General features: G+C 46.9%; 1 protein-coding gene across 1 annotated transcript; it reads right to left on the minus strand.

The window, feature by feature from the left end:
• Positions 1-100: 100 nt before the first annotated feature.
• Positions 101-20,373, minus strand: LOC124694989 (disease resistance protein RGA5-like). Its single transcript, XM_047227904.1, has 8 exons — positions 18,897-20,373; positions 17,140-17,232; positions 16,267-16,290; positions 15,358-15,493; positions 12,443-13,138; positions 11,304-11,411; positions 709-2,646; positions 101-347 (listed from the first exon to the last, which is right to left on the minus strand). The coding sequence occupies exons 1-8, from the start codon at positions 20,371-20,373 to the stop codon at positions 101-103; spliced, it is 4,719 nt and encodes a 1,572-aa protein (XP_047083860.1).
• Between the last annotated feature and the right edge of the window lie 1,100 nt (positions 20,374-21,473).

Raw genomic sequence — 21,473 nt, forward strand, 5'->3', positions numbered from 1 at the left:
GCGAACACAAGGGCCGACCTGAAGCCTCATGAATTCACGATCCACAGTCCGAGGTGGAGGCTGACCAAAGCGAAGGCCCACTTGGCCCTTTTGCGCCTTGTCAGACGTTGTCTTCCTCTCCGAACCAGTTGTTCGAGAGTTTGATTCGATTAGCAGAAATTTCGGGTCCAAAAAACTTACCGTTGAAAATGCTGTAGATCTTACCGTTGAACCTCGCCGCCGTGCAACCGCCGTCCAGCCCACTTCTGAATCGTCCCAGAACACCGACGGTTCCAAGACAGGACGTCGATCTTGTGGCGTTAGACGCGCACCATGCATCTTCGACCTCGAGGACGACGAAGGCGACCCTGCCAAAGAGACACAGCGATCCTCGAACGAAACAAAAAGAGAAGCAAACCTCTGGGATTGGCGCTTAGCAGATCGTTTAGCCGCCCTAGAACTTGATTTCGAGAGATCCCTGCGTGGATCTTCCACCGCCCTAGCAGATCAAGGCTTCACGAGACCGACAAACCGCAGAGTACACGATTACAACAGATAAGTGGATATGATTAAATATACAAAGGTCGAAAAAGGTTCGCTGACAACTGAGAAGTGTGCCAGAAATACTACGTGGATGGAACTTCCACGCAGAAATTAATCAATAGTGGTTCAAACAAACACATACGATACGACGTGCGGCAGGAAGTGGCAGGAGACGAGAATCATCACCAATGCTGGATCTTCAAGGCAGCGCTGGGATGATGCTCCTCAAACGCGTTTTTCAACGAAGACTTCAGAGCCTCTCTAACCTCATCTCTTTCGCCGCTGATGGCTATATCGATTACTCTGAGGCCATCTGGCAAGTGCTCAATGCCATCTAGTGGAGCCTCCACAGGCCCACCACTCTCGCAATTCAGATAAAGCCTCTTGAGCATAGGCATAGCACCCGCTTCGAAAGTCAGCAACGGGTGACGACAACGGATGTGAAACTCTTTGAGAGCTCGGAATGCCATGCCGCTGCCAGGGATACGCACCCTTTCTTCGAGATGTTCTTCCGAGTGCAGCTTGAGAAAGACAAGTGATGGCAACCCTGCAAGAATAGCAACACCATCATCCTTCAACCCTGCCCCCCTGACCTTGAAATTCAAGCTTTGGAGGTCACGGAGATGACCAAACCACTTGGGAATCATCGAAAACACGCAGCCCAACATCCACATCTCTCGAAGATGGATAGGTGGAGGGGAAAATGTGGTCCAACCATCCAATTCCCCAGAACCCCAATTACCATGAAGCATTTCAAGGATCCTGAGGCTGCTGCTGATCCTTTGTAGAGAAGAGCGCAAGACATCCATATGTCTTGCCCCTTCCACCAAGTCCTTTCCCGTCCATTGAAAAACCAACTCACTTAGGCTGGTCATCTCGCCTAGGCCCTCGATAGTCTCCACAGAGTTCTTCTCAAAATTAAATAACCGCAGAGTTCGCAGAAGTCCCAATCTGCCAATACCATCGGGAAAACCTGTATGTCCGCTAACACAGAGATGCAACAGCAGAGGCAAACTAACAATATCAGATGGAAGATTGGAGACGGATATGGATAATGCTAGCTCAAGTGTTTCCAATTGCCGTAGCTCACCAATTTGGCTAGGTAGCTCAATCCTCGTATTGCCAACCACCTTTAAGCATATCAATAGAAACAACCTAGATATACCAGTGAGATCTAGCACATCATTTCTGTCGAAGCCCATATCCAGATGTAGAACTCGGATATATTTCAGTAGCATCACAGATTGGCAAGAAAACCCTCCCAAAGCATAGACTGATCGAACTTTTGATAATGACCCATTGACCATTGCCGATGTCAGTCTGCACTCTTCACCAGAGCATTGGAGTGAAGCTCTCCGGATATTTCTGTGTATCCCTAACACAGCTTCCAGGTCATTTAGCACCGAAATGAAATTATCTTCTTCAATCTTGAATCTGATGACATCTAGCATTATATCATGTACTCTGCAGCTCAACACCTCTCCACCATTGTTGGTATACACAGGCTGGATCATACTCCTATTAATAAGCTCATTGAAGTAGCTTATTGCAACATCCTCTGCATCGAACCCAGGGGTTGGACACACGAAACCTTCTGCTATCCATAGCCTCAACAAATCAAACCTCCATATCTCGTGGTCCTCTGGATACATACCAAGATAGAGCAAACATGTCTTAAGATGGTTAGGAAGGTTTCTGAAGCTAAGCTCCAAAATTTGTCTCATCTGATCAAGAGTAGGATTTCCGCCAAACATGCATCCGAGAGACTTCCTTACATACTCAAATGTTGGCTTTGGTTGATCAGCCAGAAGGCTTGATATACTGATGATAGCAAGTGGCAGACCACCACATTTTTTCAGAATATCCATTGCAACGTCTACAAATTCAGTAGGGTAGGAATCTTCTGAACCGAATATTCTGCTAAAAAACATTCTTCTTGAATCATGCTCATTAAGAGATTTCATCTTGAAAACACATCCTCTGCCTTTAGAGCAACAAGCAGCAGCAACAGAATAAATCCGGGTAGTTGTTAGCACTCTACTGCCATGATTATTTTCTGGAAAAGCACATTTAATAACATCCCATGCTAATGTATCCCATAAATCATCAATTACAATAAAGTACCTGCAAATCACATCACCATTGCGAAACGAGAACACATAAAGGTTAGTTAGTTGACAGTGAGATCTTATAAGCTTGGGAAATTATAGTCCTATTACCTAAAACCACAAATTCTACGTGTACATGTCAACACCATGATAACATGTACTATTAATTAGATCTAAGTAAATTACATTGTACACAGTATAACAGCCTTTGAATCGTCCATGATAAGTAGATATATATCAAGTAGAATTCGTTTTGGAATATATGTAATAACTTTCGTTTCCTTGTCCTCGTCAGTTCATCATTTAGTTGAACTACAAAGTAAACAAACATATGTACTCTCACTGGAACATTTATCAGTGGAGGCCTAACATCCAACTAACTTTAGTGTCTATATTAACTACGTGAAGCTAAAAAATAATGCTTATAATGCAAATGTATTAGTAGTATGGAGGCTTAATACACCAACAGTGCCACAGCTCACAAAGGGCGAAATGAAATACTCCCACGGGTGGAGCATCCGGGCTTGGTGCCGCGTGTGCGCTGGGTCACCCTTCCAGGGCCTAGCGGTGCCGGGGCGCGTGGCCGCCGCGGTCTGCAACGGCGCTGCATCCTCCACCTTGACATCCTCATGCGCGAGCGCCTCATGCGCGACCGCACCGAGCGCCTGCTGGAGGGCGACAGCACCAGAGGAGGAGGGCGCAGGGACGACGACGACGAGGATGGACACGATCGCCGGGGCCGGAATGCCTCGCGTGGGTGGAGCAACACGCTGCGTCGCAGCCTTTCGCGCGCCACGGGCTCCAGGGCGCGGGACGACGACAGGGCCAGGCAGGACCGAGAGCGCCAGCGGGAGCGCGACCGCTCGAGCCATGGCGGTAGAAGAAGAAGCTCTGAGGTCACTGGGCCGGTCCCTGGCCTGGTGGCTGTTGAATATGCACAGGGTGCAATGCTGCCTCTGGTGGCTGTTGAGGATGCACAGGGTGCTATGCTGCCTCTGGTGGCTGTTGAGGTTGCTCAGGGTGCAATGCTGCCTCTGGTGGCTCCAGCTGCCCAACTGGAGGCCGTGCCGATCATGGAGGTGCTGGAGGATGAGCAGGCCTTGGGGCAGGCGGCGCCGGACGGCGCACCCATCCTTGAGCTCAATGCAATGGAGGGTAGCGGCGATGAAGCTCTCCAAGGACAAGACGAGGCGCAGGTCGTGGCGTCCGAGCTTGGCATGCCGCGCCACTTGGGCTTTGGCCTGAGCGCGCCTGCTGAGGATGATCACTGGGGCAGGGGCAGGGCACGCTCGGCGTCCCCTCGCTCCTCCAGACGCCGGTCGAGGGCAGCCAGAACTCCACCGACAACCCCAGACCCGCCCTCCTCTCCAACTTCGGTCATCCCCTCGTCACCCTCGGAGAAAGGCGCGGGATATGCTGAGCTCCTCATGTCCAGGACCAATGGCATGGAGCTGCGGCTCACACTCTCACCGGCTGCAGCAGCGTCGGCAGGGGCTAGGCGCTCCCTGGCCTCTCTTTCCCCGGCCTCCCTCATCGACGTCGAGGGGCCGGTCCGTCCTCCTGGCTTTGATGCCTCTCCGCCTCTCCGGACCAGCGCACGCCAATCTTTGGCGATGGCAATTCGCCGGCGCGCACGCCTGCTGACACCAGCCCGACTCTGTCCCTATGCAGCGACGCCCATGGTGCGGACAAGACTGTGGAGCTGGGGCCTCTCTTAGCCGCGGCTCGTGAGCCGTTGCTGTCGCCTCCCATGTCCTCCCCACCTCTGCGCCCGGTCCCGCGAAGGAAGACGATGGCCGGAGTTGCCATTGCACGCACCATCGGTTTCTCCTTGAGGCAGAAGGGCGCGCGCGGTGCAGCAAGACGCAACAGGGCTCCGATCGCTGGTAAGCAGAGCTGATGGTTTGCAGGGGTCTGGGCATTGTGCAGGACGGAGAGGAGATCACAGCGAAGGCCATGGACGAGTTTGCAAGACGATTCCAAGGAAGGGTGCCGGATGATGTGCTGGGTGCTATGCGCGCCCTCTTCAAGCTGGATGACTTCCAAGATGAGGCTACTGACGAGGCGCTGATTGGTCATGGCGGTGCGGCGGCTATGGACCAGGACCTGTTCGTCGCGGACGGCGGCGAGGATGCCTAAGGATGATGCTGCTTTGCTATGCTTCCTGTTGCTTCTAGTTTCCAATGTTAGCAAAAAACTACTGCTTTGCTGTGGTCGAAACTTGTGTCGCCCAATTTGCCTGGTGCATGTACCAGCTGGGCTCTTCTGTGTGTTATCGAGTACTGTACGTGATATCTGTTGCTACAATGCTAGCTCTACCTCTAAAGTCTGCTTGCAAACACATAACCTGGGTTGCTGTCTGCCTTGCCGTTTTGTTCGTCCCAGCTGGGCTTGCTGCTACAACGCTAGCTCCACTTCTAAAGTATGCTTGCAAGCATATATCCTGGGTTGCTACAGGGGCCAATGATTGAGCAAATTGTTAACATCATGGGCTGGAACACCAGGGGCCTGAATGATCAGGATCGGCGGGATACTGTGCATGAAACGATCTCCGCCTCGTCTTGCCACATTGTCTGTTTGCAGGAGACCAAGCTGCAACCCATCTCGCAGTTTGACGCCTGCTATATTGGGGGCAACAGGCTCATGAGTTTCGCTGAAAAACCGGCGATTGGAACACGGGGAGGTATTCTGCTTCTTTGGGATAACACCACGGTGGTGGATGTGACAAACGTGATAACCACGGAATTCTGCATGTCTGCAGATGTGCATGTCCTAAACTCCAACGGCGAGGGAGATTTTAAGATCAATAATCCTACACCTACGGGCTCTCCTTACGGACTATACTTGCGGGCAAGGCGTGGCCTGCTACGGTTGGGCCTGGTTTGGGGTTGATTAATTTTCTAGCAAATCACAACACACAACTCCTTAACACGTCATCCCCTAAGTCTATTTTGTAAACAAAGTGCCCGTAGATGTAGCATTACTGTTTTAAGATTACTGGTGTCTATCGCCCCACCGCTTCTAACCGGAAAGACGACTTTTTCAGTGAGTTGATTGGGCATAAACCGCCTCAAGGGACCCGGTGGCTTGCTTTGGGGGACTTCAACTAAATTCGCCGCGCTAGGGACAAGAATAAAGGAAATGTCAACCGTCGCCGCATCAACCGCTTCCGGGCTGCTTTGCATGCTTGCGAGCTGAATGAGGTACACTTGCAAAATCGACAATTCACTTGGTCAAACAGAAGAGCTGACCCCACTCTCTGCAAGCTCGACGCTTTCTTCTGCAACACAGCTTGGGATTTGACCTTCGACTCTCATGTTCTCCATGCGCTTTCCTCATCCCTTTCGGACCACTGCCCCTGCTCCTTGCTGACGATAGTGGCCCACGGAGGCCAAGGACGTTCAGATTTGAAATTTTTTGGCTGCGGATTCCTGGCTTCGACGAGGTAGTACAACATGCCTGGGATGCACCCTCCCCTCACCTTGAGCCCTGCCAAAGGCTGTTCCATAAGCTGAGAAATACCGGGAAGGCTCTATCTAAATGGGGTCGGCGTCTTTTCTCAAATACCAAGGTTACAATGCATGCCGCTTTGCTTGTCATCCTCCACTTTGACATTGCGCAAGAAAGCCGGCGCCTTTCAGTGGCGGAGATTGATCTCATGAACCGCTTAAAGAGGAAGGCCATAGCCCTCGCGACCATTGAAAGGGCAAGAAAGCAACAATGTGCCCGGGTTACTTGTCTTAGAGAAGGAGACGCCAACACCAAGTTCTTTCACTTGAGGGTCAACGCTAGGCGAAGGAAGAATCATATACACCGGCTCAAGTTCAACCAAGGTTGGGTCACGGAACACCATGCCAAGGAACATATTGTCCATAGCCACTTCAAGACGGCTTTTGGTAAAGGGCTGCCTAGAACTTGCGACTTCAACTGGGATGTGCTACACTTCGAGAACCCAGATCTTCAGGACTTGGGAAATCCTTTCTCTGAGGAGGAAATCAAGAATGCGATCATGCAAATGCCTACTGACAAGGCGCCCGGTCCAGACGGCTTTTCTGGGGCTTTCTTCCGAAGGTGTTGGGATATTATCAAAGTTGACGTCATGAATGTGGTGCACTTGTTTGGAAGCCAGCACGCGGAGAATTTCCATTGGTTAAACTCTGCAAACATCGCTCTCCTACCCAAAAAGGAAGGGGCGGAAGAGATCTCGGATTACCGGCCCATAAGCTTGATTCACGGCCTTGCCAAGATTATCGCCAAAGCTCTTGCCCTCCGGCTGACCCCTCATATGGACGATCTTGTCTCGCATGCACAAAGTGCATTCATCAAAAAGCGAAGCATTCATGACAATTTTCTCTATGTCAAAAACTTGAGACTGCATAGGAACAAGACCCCGGCCCTTCTCTTCAAGTTAGACATTCGAAAGGCTTTCGACTCCGTCAGATGGGAATACATTGTTGACCTCATGCAAAAGAGAGGGTTCCCTAGTAGATTCCGAAACTGGGTGGTTGCCATCCTCACGACCGCGACCTCGAGAGTCCTCCTTAATGGGGTGGCCGGCGCTCCGATTCTCCATGGGAGAGGGCTGAGACAGGGAGATCCCCTCTCCCCCCTTTTGTTCGTCCTCGCCGTCGACCCTCTCTCACAACTCCTGGATATTGCCACGGCTCATGGGCTCCTTCACAAGCTCCGTGGCCGCGGCTCGCCGGTGAGGACTTCTCTCTATGCGGACGACGCGGCGATGTTCGTGGCACCATTCAAGGAGGACATCACAAATCTGGCATCCATCTTACATAACTTTGGTGAGGTCACGGATCTTTGCACCAACCTGCAGAAAAGCTCTGTCGTCCCTATACGTTGCACCAATCTCAACTTGAATGACATTCTCGCAGACATCCCTGCCACCATCGCTTCCTTCCCTCTTAGGTACCTTGGGCTTCCGCTCTCCGTTGGGTGCTTGAAGAGAGGGGACTTCCAACATCTTGAGGACAAATGCGTTAACAAGCTCCCCACTTGGAATGGCAAGCTCATCACCACGGCCGGCCGCACCGCCTTGGTAAAATCGGTGATTACCTCTCAAGCCATCTACCACCTCACCCCCCTATGCATCCCTCCGGGCACTGTCAAATTCATCAACAAGATTCAGAGAGCCTTCCTTTGGTCCGCCAAGGACACTACCTCCGGGGCTAAGGGTAAAGTCAACTGGGATATGGTGTGCCGCCCTAAGAAGCTAGGGGGCCTCGGCGTTCTTCACTTGGAGAAGTTTGCGACAGCGCTTCGTTTACGATGGCCTTGGCTTGAGTGGAAAGACCCTTCCAAGATTTGGATCGGCTCCGGGAACCCTTGCTCTGATGATGACATGGACATTTTCTATGCAGCTACCGCCATCACTCTTGGGAATGGGAAGAAGACGCCCTTTTGGCATGCCCCTTGGCTCCAAGGGAGAAAACCGATTGACATTGCCCCTCTCATTTTTGTTGCTTCCAAGAGGAAGAATTGGAAGGTCTCACAAGCTCTTTGCGATGATGCTTGGATAAGCAAAATCACCTTAGATAACTCCTTCACCGAAGAACACCTCTCCCAATTTATCGACCTTTGGGCCCTTATATCTAACGTCAACCTTGACCCGGAGGTCGAGGACGACATCTCTTGGAAGCTTACGCCTAATGGGCAATACACGACCAAGTCGGCTTATGAGTTGCACTTCATCGGGTCCACCATCTCGCCTATGTACAAGACAATATGGAAAAGCATGGGCACCACCAAAGGTGAATTTTTTTGCATGGCTTGTCAACCAAGGAAGGATTTGGACGGCCGACCGGTTGGCCAAGCGAGGGTGGCCAAATTGTGGGCTTTGTCCTCTTTGCAAACAATACACGGAATCTATCGACCACCTCTTCGTCCATTGCCGCTTCACCATCCGAATTTGGGGCCTCCTTAAAGAGTGGGCAGGGCTCAATGAGCTTCACCCCATGCAATGGGCAAATCTCAACACGGCCGAGTGGTGGTCCTTCATGGCGGGAGGAGGCATGCCCAACCGCAAGGCCATGGCTCCGGATGGCAATGGGTACCCACCACCCGTTAACCCGGTGGGTACCCGCATCAAATGGAGGAGGGTATGGTTGAAAATAAAACCCATGGGTCTCTTAATGGTAAAGAGTTTGACCCAACGGGTCTGGCGGAGGCGGGTATGGAGGGTGCAAACCCATACCCTTTAACCCGTGTACCCGCCTCAAACATGTGGGCTCCAATTGTCATTGGCTTAATGGAAACCCTAACCCTAACTCCCGCACCAGCCATCCCAACCCCACCGGCCCAATCATTTCCCCCCACCACCGCGCCTCCCTCATCCCTAACTCCATCTCCCTTCCCCGTCCCAACCCTCTCACGCCGCCACCTCCTCAGATCCTCTCACCCCGCTGCCTCCTCAGATCCTCTCATGCCGCCTTCTCCCTCCTAGTTGTCGCCACCATGGAGGTCGTGGCGGTCGAGGACGAGGAGGGGAGCGACCACGTATCGCCGATGCAGCCACCGCTTGGAGAGGATGCCCCGCATCTGGAGATCCCGCCGCCGGGGAGCGGGGCACGGCTGGGCTTCCTCCTCTGTGTGATCCCCCCGCGGTCGACATCCTGGGCAGCGCAAGGAGCAGGTGTCGCAGGGCAGCGCCTCGGTTTGCCGCTGGTGGCTGCGGGAGTAGGGACCGAGAGCACCAGGAAGCGGGCCACCGGCGATGTATAAATGGATTTTAGCACCAGCTATATCTGATTTGTATCTTTTTTTTAGAACTATCTGATTTGTATCTAGTGTAAACATGAAGCAACTGGTAGATTTTAGGTGGTTTATTTCAGAACTTATAAATTGATTTTAGCACCAGCTAGATCTCCTTTGTATCTAGTATAAACAAGAAGCAATTGTTGCTGCTTGCTGCATTGCTACTTTGATGCGTTGCTGCTGCGGGAGTGATGTTTTGGCACATGGGAGCATATGCTCCCTTTATTTTGAATTGTATGTTAGGCACATTTTAAAATGTTAAAAAAATTGAAATAAAAATTTTGCATGTACATATTCATGTGCTACGTGCTCACAAAGTCGTTTCATGAAAAATCGAATCGTCGTGTGGCTTGTGTAAAAAAGGCAAAATCTGGTGCTAAAATAAAGACTTGTCACAAGATAAATTTTCTCTTTTTCACGTAGACTAGGAAAAGAATCATTTTTTCGTGAAACTTGACGAACACTTATATATTATGGAGATGTACATGTAAATTTTTTGTCCAATTTTTTTAACACTTGAAAATATGTTTTTACGGTAGAGGGATCATACGCACCCGGGAGCCGAATTGAGTTTCTGTGCTGCTTGCTGATTTAAACATATACAACTTACTACTTGCTCTTGTAATATTTGCCTCCATGAAATGTGCTAACATTTGTGTGTAGTGAAACAAGGACAAGCTGCAGTAGTAAAGCCCCAAAACTGTTGTATTGCGTGAGAACTTATGAGAATTTGTATGGAACTATTTGCTGTATTAATACTAGTTGCCGGCAAATTTATATGTACATAGTTGTTATACTGTTGTGCACTAACGGGTCTCCACCGGGTCGCGGGTACCCGTCACGGGGCGGGTATGGTGGAGTTCTTGACCCGCCGGCGGGTATGGAGGCGGGTGGTGGTGACAAGGAGAGGTGGGCGGGGCGGGTATGGAGGTGGCATACCCGCCTCCATACCCGGCGGGTGCCATCCGGAGCCATGGCTTCTATCACCTTGCTAGTTGCTTGGGAAGTGTGGAATGAAAGGAATGCTAGGGTCTTCCGGACTAAAAGCGCGCCGGCGCAAGTAGTCTTCGATAAGATTAAGCATGAGGCACGTTTATGGGTTTTAGCGGGTGCCAAAAATATGGGCAATATAATGCCGCGAGAGTAATTCGTGTAAGCTTTATGTACTACTTCTTGGCATGTTCTCTCATGTCGAACCTTCTTCTTAATTAATAGAATGGGGTAAAACTTTTGCCCCCGTTTCAAAAAAAAATATTTGGCGGACGTCAATTGATTTGGGGACGTCAATTCACTTCCCACGTGCACCAGCGCCAAACTGCACCAACAAGGGCTGGCTGCGCTACCTCCGCTAGGTCACTGGCTCTTTCCCCATCGGTTCGAGGACAACACTGATCTCAGTAGCTAGCTAGTTCTAGCTGTTTTTTCTACTCATTTAGAATTGGGTGTTGCTTCAGAGTTATAAATTTGAGTAATTCGAGACTTGAAAAAAAATTAAAATTAAATTCTTACAAGTAAATTTGCAAAACATTTATACCCTCTTTCCTGAAGGAGTACGATTTTACTGCGGTATACCATAATCTTGGCAAGTTTCAAGGTGGTTTGAGCAGTATGCAAAGTTAGATCGGGAAATATAGAACTTCTTTCATTATAAAAAATGTTCATAGTCCAATATTACAGTGGACTAATTCATTTTATGTGTGACACTTCTCTAACAGAGATATATGTCCTAACCTTTAAGGAAAATGCTATGGTTGCGCTGGAAATGGTAATTTTGAAATGATTTATCAAACATATCAAAATAGACTTTAAGAGCGCAAATAAATCACTAGTACTTGCTAATATATTTTGGTAAGAACACATAAAGTGTATACTGGTACAATAAGGTACACATAATGAAAAAAATACCTCTCATTCAATAAATACTCTCTGATATTTGTAATCACATCATCCAAGCTGCTACTTTGAGACGATTGTTGTCTCGTAAACTTCAATAATAAATTCTGGAGAAGCCTTGGTATATCAGGCTTTAGAGATACACACGTTTCTGGGAGGACTTATGGTTAGGTGACCAACCGTTAGCTAAGCAGTACCCTTCGTTATATAACATTGTCCGCCGGAGAAACGTTCTGGTTTCGGATGTTCTAACGAGTAATCCTTTGAATATCGAATTTAGGAGAACTTTATCTACGGATAAATGGGAGGCTTGGCTATTACTACTTCAGCAGCTAATCAGGGTTAATTTGACGGAAGACCCGGATGTTTTTGTCTGGAATTTAACTACCACCGGTGCATTTTCGGTAAAATCCATGTACGCAGACATGATGAATGGCCATACGATTTTCTTGCGCAAATATCTTTGGAACATAAAGGTACCACTGAAGATTAAGATTTTCATGTGGTTCCTTTATAAAAAAGTAATTCTCACAAAAGATAACCTCGCAAAAAGAAATTGGAATGGTTGTAGGAAATGTGTTTTCTGTGATAATAATGAAACAATAAATCACTTATTTTTCGATTGTCCCTTCGCAAAGCTGATTTGGAGAACCATCCAATATACTTTTAATTTGCCTTCACCGGCCAATGTTACAAATATGTTTGGAAATTGGCTAAATGGTGTTGATAAAATATCTAAAGGACAAATCCGAATGGGTATTTGTGCCTTGATGTGGGCTATATGGAATTGTCGCAATGATATTGTCTTTAACAGAAGATCACATGCTAATTTCTTACAGGTTATCCGTATGGTTACGCACTGGATCCACGAATGATCATACCTACTACCGGAGGCTCAGCGTGCGCATATGGATTCTGGATGCAGCCGTCTGGAGACGGTTGCTCGGGATATCTACAACCAGGGTGGCTGGCAGCCTACTAAGAGATTGCAACATGCATAAGAGTCTTTTCCTTTTTTTTCCGCTGGTTAATATTTGTGTACACTTTGTGTGATCCTAGAGTTGTATAACCTTTGAATGTTAAACTATGCAATAAAACGGCTGTGTGCATCAATTGATGCAGAGGCCGGGGCGAAGCTCCCATTTCGAAAAAAAAAATCAGGCTTTAGAGATACTGATACAAATGCATGACAGGTAAACTTCCCTTTGATCTCACGGCACACTTCATTGGCAAGGGTGGTTTTTCCGAGACCTCCAAATCCCACAATAGAAGCCACCTTCAGCTCTTGACCTTGATCCATCAACAACACAACAAGCTCATCTCTGGGGGTGTCAATACCCACGAGACCAGCCGCATCCACAAAAATAGCGAGTGCTCGTGGATCAATATGGACAATACTGGTCGTAGGGTTGTACTCATCAAGCTTGTACCTTATGCGCCGCTCATGCACTTGAAGTACACGAGCCTCAATCCCGTTGATCTTGTTGGCGATTTGATAACGCACCTTGAGCTTCTTAAAGCGCTCAGCCGTCTTCTTGAGAAACCCAGTGGTTGCACCTTTTACTTCAAGGTCATGCATGAAGTCATCGATGCAGTCTTCAATATCATAGGACATCTCCCTCACTTGGTCTCTCCACACCTTAGCCTGAACATCAAGCTCATCCATTCCTGCCAGCTTTACAAGAAGAGCGTTCATGCTACTGAACTCTTCATGAAGGGACACAACCTTATTGCGCACGCCTTTGAGCTTCCGATACTCGTCCCCCATCAGGGTAGTGAGCTTCCCAAGTAGGGAGTTCATCATACCTGTGGAAGCGTTCACTACCATGGTTGATAGGGACATATTCCTGTAAAACATAACAAAATTGGGTTACAAATTTTGTTGAGATTTCCCAAATGCACATGAGTAGACCTTAAAAAAATTAAGTATAAGAGACTAAAGGTAATTGTATGCAAAACTATTGCAGCTGCAGATTCTAACCATGACCATAATGTTTGCAAATATGTTATGTGCTTGCAGAAACCATAAACATTTAAAATTCAAGAAGTAAACATCATGATTTGAAGACAAAAGTAACCTTTACCTGTGTCACCCACTGAAGCCACTCAAAAGTACTTCACAATCGATATTAGGTGACCTGAGCTTTGAACTTGGGTCTTGGGAAGGCAATATTTGATTTCCTCTGTGGTCACCGCCTAATCACTGGAGACAAATTCTCTTCACGTTTAAGGAGCAAGAAAGACTACAGGAAAAGACAGAATTTTGTGGAGCACCATGTTAGACGGAAATTCAACCATGTTATATTGTTTGGAAGGCAGCATGCATTGTTCAAGTGCAAGTCTTCCTCATGAAACAGAATAGGCAGCATGCATTGGTTGGAGTATAAATGATTTCTGTTCATTCAAAATTAGAGATAAAAGTTCTGATCTAGACTTACATATGATTTTCTGTTACAGCAGCTAGCAATACTGCAACAGTTCTTCTCACACCCATATTATCTAAACAGTTTACGTCTGTTGCAATCGCTGGCTTCTCAGCGTTTTGCCGGTCGCTGCATTGGCGTTGTGGGCCTGTCTAGGTGTGTACGTGGCGGTCGTTTCGGACTTGGACGGTTCCGGACTTGGCGGGCGGTGCTTCACGAGTTGACTGGTAATTGGTTGAGGCTTCTCTGCTTCTCTCCGCCACCGCTCCTCTCCCCTCCTCAATACCCCCCCTCGTGACATTGACCAACACCGAAGCCAAAGGCTGCCGGCGACAGGGCGGAGGGTCGGAAGACCACAAGGCGAGACCGTGGGAACCCGATCTGTTCCTCGGTGAGGACCACTCGCTAGTCGCTAGTAACAAAGTAAACCCCATGCCCATCATGCACCGATCTGAATCCGGTCACGAACCAAATTGTAACTGAAAAAGTTGAATCCGCGTGGACTGAGCTCCCTCCCCATCCCTTCTCACTCGCCGGATGGCGGAGCAGACGAGCAGCAGCATGTCGCCGGAGCGCTAATCTCCCGAGCTACGTGCCGCTCCACACACACCCCGCCGGATCCGCCTCGCTAACCGGCCGGCGGCCGCAGGAAAATAAATATAAAAAAAAAGCAAAAGGGAGAAAAGGATGTACCCGGCGCTGGCGGGCGGGATTTCTCCGGTTGGTCTGCACTCTGCAGCGAGCAGCCGGCCTTGGTCTCTACTAGATTTAGATGTGCGCCTTGGCGCACGAACCCGTGGGATTCGTACAAATTAAGAGTTTGTATGACGGCGTCGAAACTCGGGTGAAAAAATGACAATATGGTTTTTAGGTTTTACAAAATGAAGTCAATAGGATAAAATAAATGGAATAACAAACACGAAGTAGAGGAATATATTACAATAACTAATACTCTATGGGTTTTCAAGAGCAATATAAGTTATAATGGAACAAAAAAAAGGAACATCTACATAATCTGCCTATGGTTTGTTCGTAGTGTTACTTTTTAGCATGCATAATTAGAGTTATTGTCATCACGGTTTATGTTTGATGGTTTGCAGGGTGCTAGATTGGAAGAGTTATAGTTCAGAGATTGATCGAAGTAATTGTTAGGAGTTAGATGATAGGTAATATAAGCTCCCAGTAGCAATGATATTGGGCCCTTTTACCCATTGGGTTGGTTAACAGACAATGCTGATGGCTTGTGGCGATCTAGCTGTTTTGGTTCGTACATCACTTATCGATTCTGACCGTTTCTTTTTTCATTCACATTTTCTAATAGTGTTTTCCTGTGTACTTCTTTTTCCTAAAGAGTAAAACCATTTCTGGTTGAAACAATGAGAAGAAAAGAGAAGAAGCAGGTGGTCAAAATAAAGAATCGGCAGAAGGTAAGCAGAGAATACGAGGAGCACCACTGTTCTGCGGGTGCATTCCGCCGATCCACATATAGGCACACCGATCTTATTAGCCATGTGGAGCAAAGTCGGTCAGAGGCAAGCGCTTGCGGCGGACAGGGAGTGGCAGGAGGTGAATCGAGTTGATTTGCTAACAGCTGGGAAGAGAGCACAAGGAAGTGAATCAAGATGGTCTGCTACAATGCTGACCTGGGTGGAGCAGAGTTTGTCAGAGGCAAAGAGGTTGCAGCTGACAGAATAACTGGAGGTGTATCCAGGTGGTCTGCTACCAGCTGGTTTGTTCCTTTCGCTCCAGTTAGCAGAAGATTTCCTTCACTTGTGCTAGCTGATTGTAACGATTAGATCTTAATTCTTCTTGTTTAGCTAAAGAAAGTAATGTGATGTTCTGAATTTTGCGCTCATATGGATAAGCCAAATATAAAGAAACCATGAGCATTACTAAGTGAGCTGGTTACAACGGTAAGTGGTAAAAGATGGATGAGATAAGTGATAGTCTTCTTTACAGAACAGCAGAAAGCACATAAAAGAAACTACTGAAGGTGCCATAACATAGAACCAGCTAGTAACAGAAACCATACATAACGTAGCAGTAAGACTATCTAAACTATAGTTGTACTTCAGAGATGAACACCTTAAAACCTTATTGCAATGGAAAACTCAAATACATGACAACAGTACATATTATAGAATGAGCAGGAACATTGAAGTTTCCTATAAAGAATAAACCCTGGAAAACAAATGAATGAAGTTACATTAATCAATAGAGTAGACAGGGTATATACATAGAATATGCAAGAAGAATGGGATGAGTATATACGTGAACTAACACATCTAGAGATGACCAATCAACTCCCATGGTCCCAATGGAAAATATACAAGGAAAAACACTAATCATCATAACCAAGTCTTGTAGGGCTATTACATCATTTACCAAATCTGCAACACAAATGGAACACCGAAGGCCACACCAATTGCTCAACATCTCACAGAAACCTATCCAACTATCAGTACTTTTCTATAATCATTTAATACTTCATGAACAATCATGCAACGAGCTAAACATGATACAGAAAATGTAAGATAGTCAGTCCTACTCACCTGATTGCTCATTAGGAAGCGATCCTGATACAGAAAATGTAAGATAGTCAGTCCTACAATTCTTAATAGCTGGAGAAAAAACTTGGTAACACCTATGAAGGAGCATTGTTATATTTGGTGATAATAAAAGAACAAATTTCAGTGGTACACCAAATTTGCGAGGCATCTTGTAGATTTGGTTACTGAGACAGGGATGAATCATATAACATTTGCAACATGGAAACAAGTTTCTACATGAACATACGTCCAAACCAGATTTAAGCAGATAAAGAAAAACAAACACTTCAGTATGTGTTCTCAATATCAAGAAAAGGGTGTCCTCTGAGATCCAAAAGGAAGTGTGTACAGATTATTAGCACAAAAACATTAGTCTTTTCCATGTTTTTGCGGAGGGTGAAATCACCGAGATGTCTTGTGAGATGAGAATGGTGCAACAAACTGAAGTGCCAAAGCGTAAAGGAAGAAGGTAGTACCTAGTCAGCAATTGGTTGGAAGAGATGCACACGGAGCCTTACAAAAAAAAGGAATGCATTTTTCAAGCAATAGTAACATTACTCAGAATATGTCCAAATGTTCATCTCGTCATAGTAAGAATATATATACATAAATGTTTGTCCCATCTCAGCAAGACCCTGCAAAGATATTTTTTCTTAATTTCCATTTTTCCACCATGGTATGAACTAAAAGCTATTTACAAAATTCAACTGCTCCAGGAAGCAACCATCACAATAACTCAAAATATAAATCCAAGTCATGCCAGCTAGATGAACACAACTACATGCCGCATTCAAGAAATGCACATTTTCTCAGTTGAAAAGGTGTCATTTATTTTGTTTCGAATGAGACGATAAAAGTGAGTAATTTGATGCTCACCGAAGCTGCTGCGAGTAGAGACCATGACCATTGCAGTGTGTGCGCACCAAGTAATATGGTTTCTATCTGGCACTGATAAAAAGTTAAAACAAACTGGAGAAAAGAAACAGCCAGTTACGAATATTTACAAACATCAAGAAACAAATGCTTGCAATAAAGCATCTGAAAGTTCTCTAAATTAGAGAAGCATCTGAACCTGGACAATACATTTGCATGGAGGCAACTTTGCAAAGGAAGTGTACACCTGCGGACATCAGGAACGCAGGTCATGCTCACCTATGAGCTGCCACACCGGCAAGCATACTCGATCAGTGTGCGGGCGCCAACATACCTCTCGAGGCCTGTTTTGCCACGCCATCCATTCTACAAAATCTAGACAGGCTCCTAGTTTACCTAAATGATAAAGGATCAGTTAGTGCTAGACTTCATGCACCTTATACAAGTGATTATCACAGTGATTGTGGATGTAACGCCACTGCAAAAAAAGAGATGACAACAAAGTCCATACATGTGTATAATGATGAGAGTTGACAGCAGCTAATCAATTCGTACCTATCCCATATGACCAAACGCTACAAGATTACACTCGCAAGCAAAGAGAAACAATATTACTTTCAATCTTAATTTTCAGATTACACTCGAAAGCAATGCATGTTAAGTGGCAGTATGCATGATGAGCCTATCAGATTACACTGAACAACTACTACAGCCAGTGTCAATAACCATAATTAGATGAAGTTTTTAGTTAAACTAAAAAAGCAGTAAGCAAAAAAAATTCAACAGTAGGCGATCCAAAGTGGGACCAGAAATATATGGAGAAACAAAGCATAAAAAGAAAACCCATCACCTGTGTTTCATTAAATGGCAGTGGGCATTGAACTCGCCCCGCTGCTCCTGGTTATATTTCATTGAATAATAAGGCCGCTGCAGTTTTTTGTACCAAGGTACATAACTGTCAATACAAAACCAAGTCAAGTAGTTACAGAATCCGTCGTAACAATATACTTTAGTTATAGGAAGAAAACTTCTTATAGTAACTGTTTCACCAAAATAGAATGCACAAGAAACTTCAATAGAACAAACTCATCTCTTTTAGTTTGGTTAGTCAGTAACCTCACCTTGAATATTGTAGTAGTACATCTAGAATGCAGAAAATAAAACACACTGAGATTGATTGTTCACATGCATAGCCCAATTTTGACGTGCTCTGGAAAATCATCTTGTGTAAAATAATTCATTGCTCATATAAGCAGGTTCCCTATTTCCCTAGCCGTCCAGATCAAAATAGTCTATAATTAAATGTACACAAACCACAATATATTCATCTCCTCAGAAAGTCTATGCAATTTATTTAGTTCCCCACCTCTCTCTTAAAGTATCACATCAATATGACACTACCTACTGCCACCGTGTGATGACACTATAACTGAAACGGTGCGTGTTCATATGCCCATAATCCAAGAAGAGCATGGAAAATCGTCCATGAAAGCATGAACACCTGATGAAAAATGATATTTGGACTAATAGCTCCATTTCCTCATTCAAATCAGAGAGAAAGGATATAATACCAAATAATAGTCTTGGTCAAAAAAAATACCAAATAATAGTCCATTCGTCCCTGGACTGTTTTGGCTGCACCAAAGCGGTCTAAGTTAAAATAACTACATTAGAAAACTGTGTGCAGAACTCCTACAGGATCTAGAAGGTTACATGATTGTGAGTGAAAAAATAAACCAACGAATTTGGCTCAGGTTTACAGAAAAGAATAGCATGGAACTGTGGGAAGTTTCCAGGGTTCCAGTTACAGTCGAGGATCTCACGAATTGCACTCCAGGCGAATTTTGCAATAGAGCAAGCGAAGAAAATATGGCCCGCATCTTCCAATTGGCCACAGAGGGCGCAGTTACCCGAGGCGGGGCCGTGGCGCGTCGCGATTTGCTTGCTGGAGGGTAGTCTGTCGAGGATGAGCTGCCAAGCGAAAATTTTAATCTTCAGAGGGACTTTGGCTGACCAGACGTCCTTGTGGAAAGCAACCGAAGCCCCTTGCGACAGTTTGGCATACAAAGATTGAACGGAGAACTTGCCCGAAGGTTCTAAATGCCAAGATACTTTGTCTTTGTCACTCGAAAGGGAGAAGGGTTCAATGAGCCTCCCCAGATCGCTCCATTGCCGCCGTCCTTCCAGATTGAGAGAGCGGCGGAAGGTGATATTGATGTCCCCGGCATCTAGGGCCGCAGCCACCGTGAGGTTTGGGTTAGAGCAGATGTTGAAGAGGTGCTGGGAACAGCTCTTTGATGGGTTGGTTACCGCACCACCGGTCAGACCAAAACAAAGTGCGACGTCCATCCCCAATGACGTGTTTCGCACCCAGCTTGAAGAAGTGTTTAATTTTGTGTAGGCTTTTCCAAAATTGCGAGCCCCGTGTCCGGTGCCCTCGAACAGGTTATCGGCGTCGCGGTATTTGGCCCTGATAATCGTCGCCCAGATAGAAGCCTCATCTTGATACAGCTTCCAAATCCACTTGGACAGCAGAGCTATGTTCATCTTTTTTGAGTTAAGCAAGCCTAATCCTCCCGCGGATTTCGGCCGGCAGACCGAGGGCCAGTTGACCATATGGTATTTACGTTTGTTGCCCGCTCCTTCCCAGAAGAATTTGGAGCGGTGTGAGTCAAATCTAGCATGAATCCCATCATGAAGAAGGAAGAGACCCATGGCAAAAATGGGAATACTATCAAGGCACGCGTTGGACAGGATCAGGCGTCCCCCAGAGGTGAGAAGTTTACTGAGCCACGGTTCAATCATGCCGGCCAGCTTGCGGACCAAGAACAACCATTGTTCCAGACGGAGCTTCCTGTCCGAGATAGGGAGCCCAAGATACATGAAAGGGAAGGCGCCGCATTTACAGTTAAGCTTATTTGCGACTCTTTGCTGTTCCTCCAAAGGCTGGCCCATAACAATGACTTCACTCTTATGATAGTTGATTTTCAAGGCGGACATGTCTTCGAAGCACATAAGCAAGAATTTGAGGTTGGCTATGTTGTCTTCCGTGTTTTGGATAAGGATGAGCGTATCATCCGCATACTGGAGGTGTGAAATCCCGCCAGGGATCAGGTGGGGTACCACACCCTGAAGGTGGCCTGCTGCCCCCGCGGCAGAGAGGATACCTGACAGAGCCTCGCCGATGAAGTTAAACAGGAGAGGAGATAACGGGTCCCCTTGGCCGCACGTCACCATGGCTTTCTCGAGGTTTTTTTATCTGTGGAGACCAAGACCAGGAACTAGTCCATGGAGACGACCTGGATTTGCTCGTTAGTTCAGACCGGAGGAACTCCCCCAACTCTGCAGCTCCGCTCCTCTGTTCGCCTCCATCTCATCCAGCGAGGTCCACGAAGCTCCGATGATTGCTATTCTCCTCCTCTCCAGCGCCGCCTTGAAGCCCATGAGCCAGCTCGGTGTCCGCACTCCCCTCGCCCCGTACGCTGCCACTCACGAAGCCGTGCAGTTTGCAGCACAGCTGCCAGCGCCCTGCACCGATACCCAGCCCAGGCGGCGCCGCGCGGTACCTGGTTGTGCTGTGACGAGGCACAGTCTCCAGGCCATTTCGACACGGATGCAAATTTCCCACCCCTTTCTTTTTTACTGGACAATGGTATTATTTTACCGTTTGATCTGATGCATTCTTTGCTTTGAACATGACAGGTCCGGGTATGTGATAAAATAAGAAAAGAAGATGCTGGGAAGTATCGAAGAAATTTTATGGCGAGATAAGGGGATTTTATCCTCTTGGCTAACAAGGTTATTTTCACCCTCTGTCCAGCTACGTTCATCATTTCTTGTACCTCTGATCATCGGGGAGGAGAAATGAAGACTCTGAGTAGTGTTCTTTTCAAGATCTAATTTGTGTGTTTCTGTACCTTTAAACATTGTGGAGCTGAATTGGGTAAAGGACGTGAGGAAGGTGTCTCGTCATTTTGCTGTAACTTTCTGCTAAAAAGTAACCTTGTTACATCTGCAAGTTAACAAACTATCCATTATTATATTCCTAAAAAGCTCCTAAGCTCCTAGGGTTGTCGCGCTGCAAGTCCTTTTCACGGGCCCCACCTCGCGCTTGCTTGTCGTTGTGTTTCACCATATGGAGTCGCATCTACGTGACGTGTGAGCGAGGGGGCACGCAGGGTCGGTGGGATTGTTTTGACCGGGGCTTGGGTCCGTCTTTCTTCCTTCTTCTTTTGGTTGTGGCGGCAGGTCTATTTGCTGAGTGTGATCTGTTCTTCCTCTTCGTGGGCCGAGCTGCGGCACCGTGTGCGGTTTTGGGTGGCGTCGCGGTGGCTGCC

Source organism: Lolium rigidum, chromosome 3 (genome assembly GCF_022539505.1).
Source record: "Lolium rigidum isolate FL_2022 chromosome 3, APGP_CSIRO_Lrig_0.1, whole genome shotgun sequence".
Taxonomy (NCBI): domain Eukaryota; kingdom Viridiplantae; phylum Streptophyta; class Magnoliopsida; order Poales; family Poaceae; genus Lolium; species Lolium rigidum.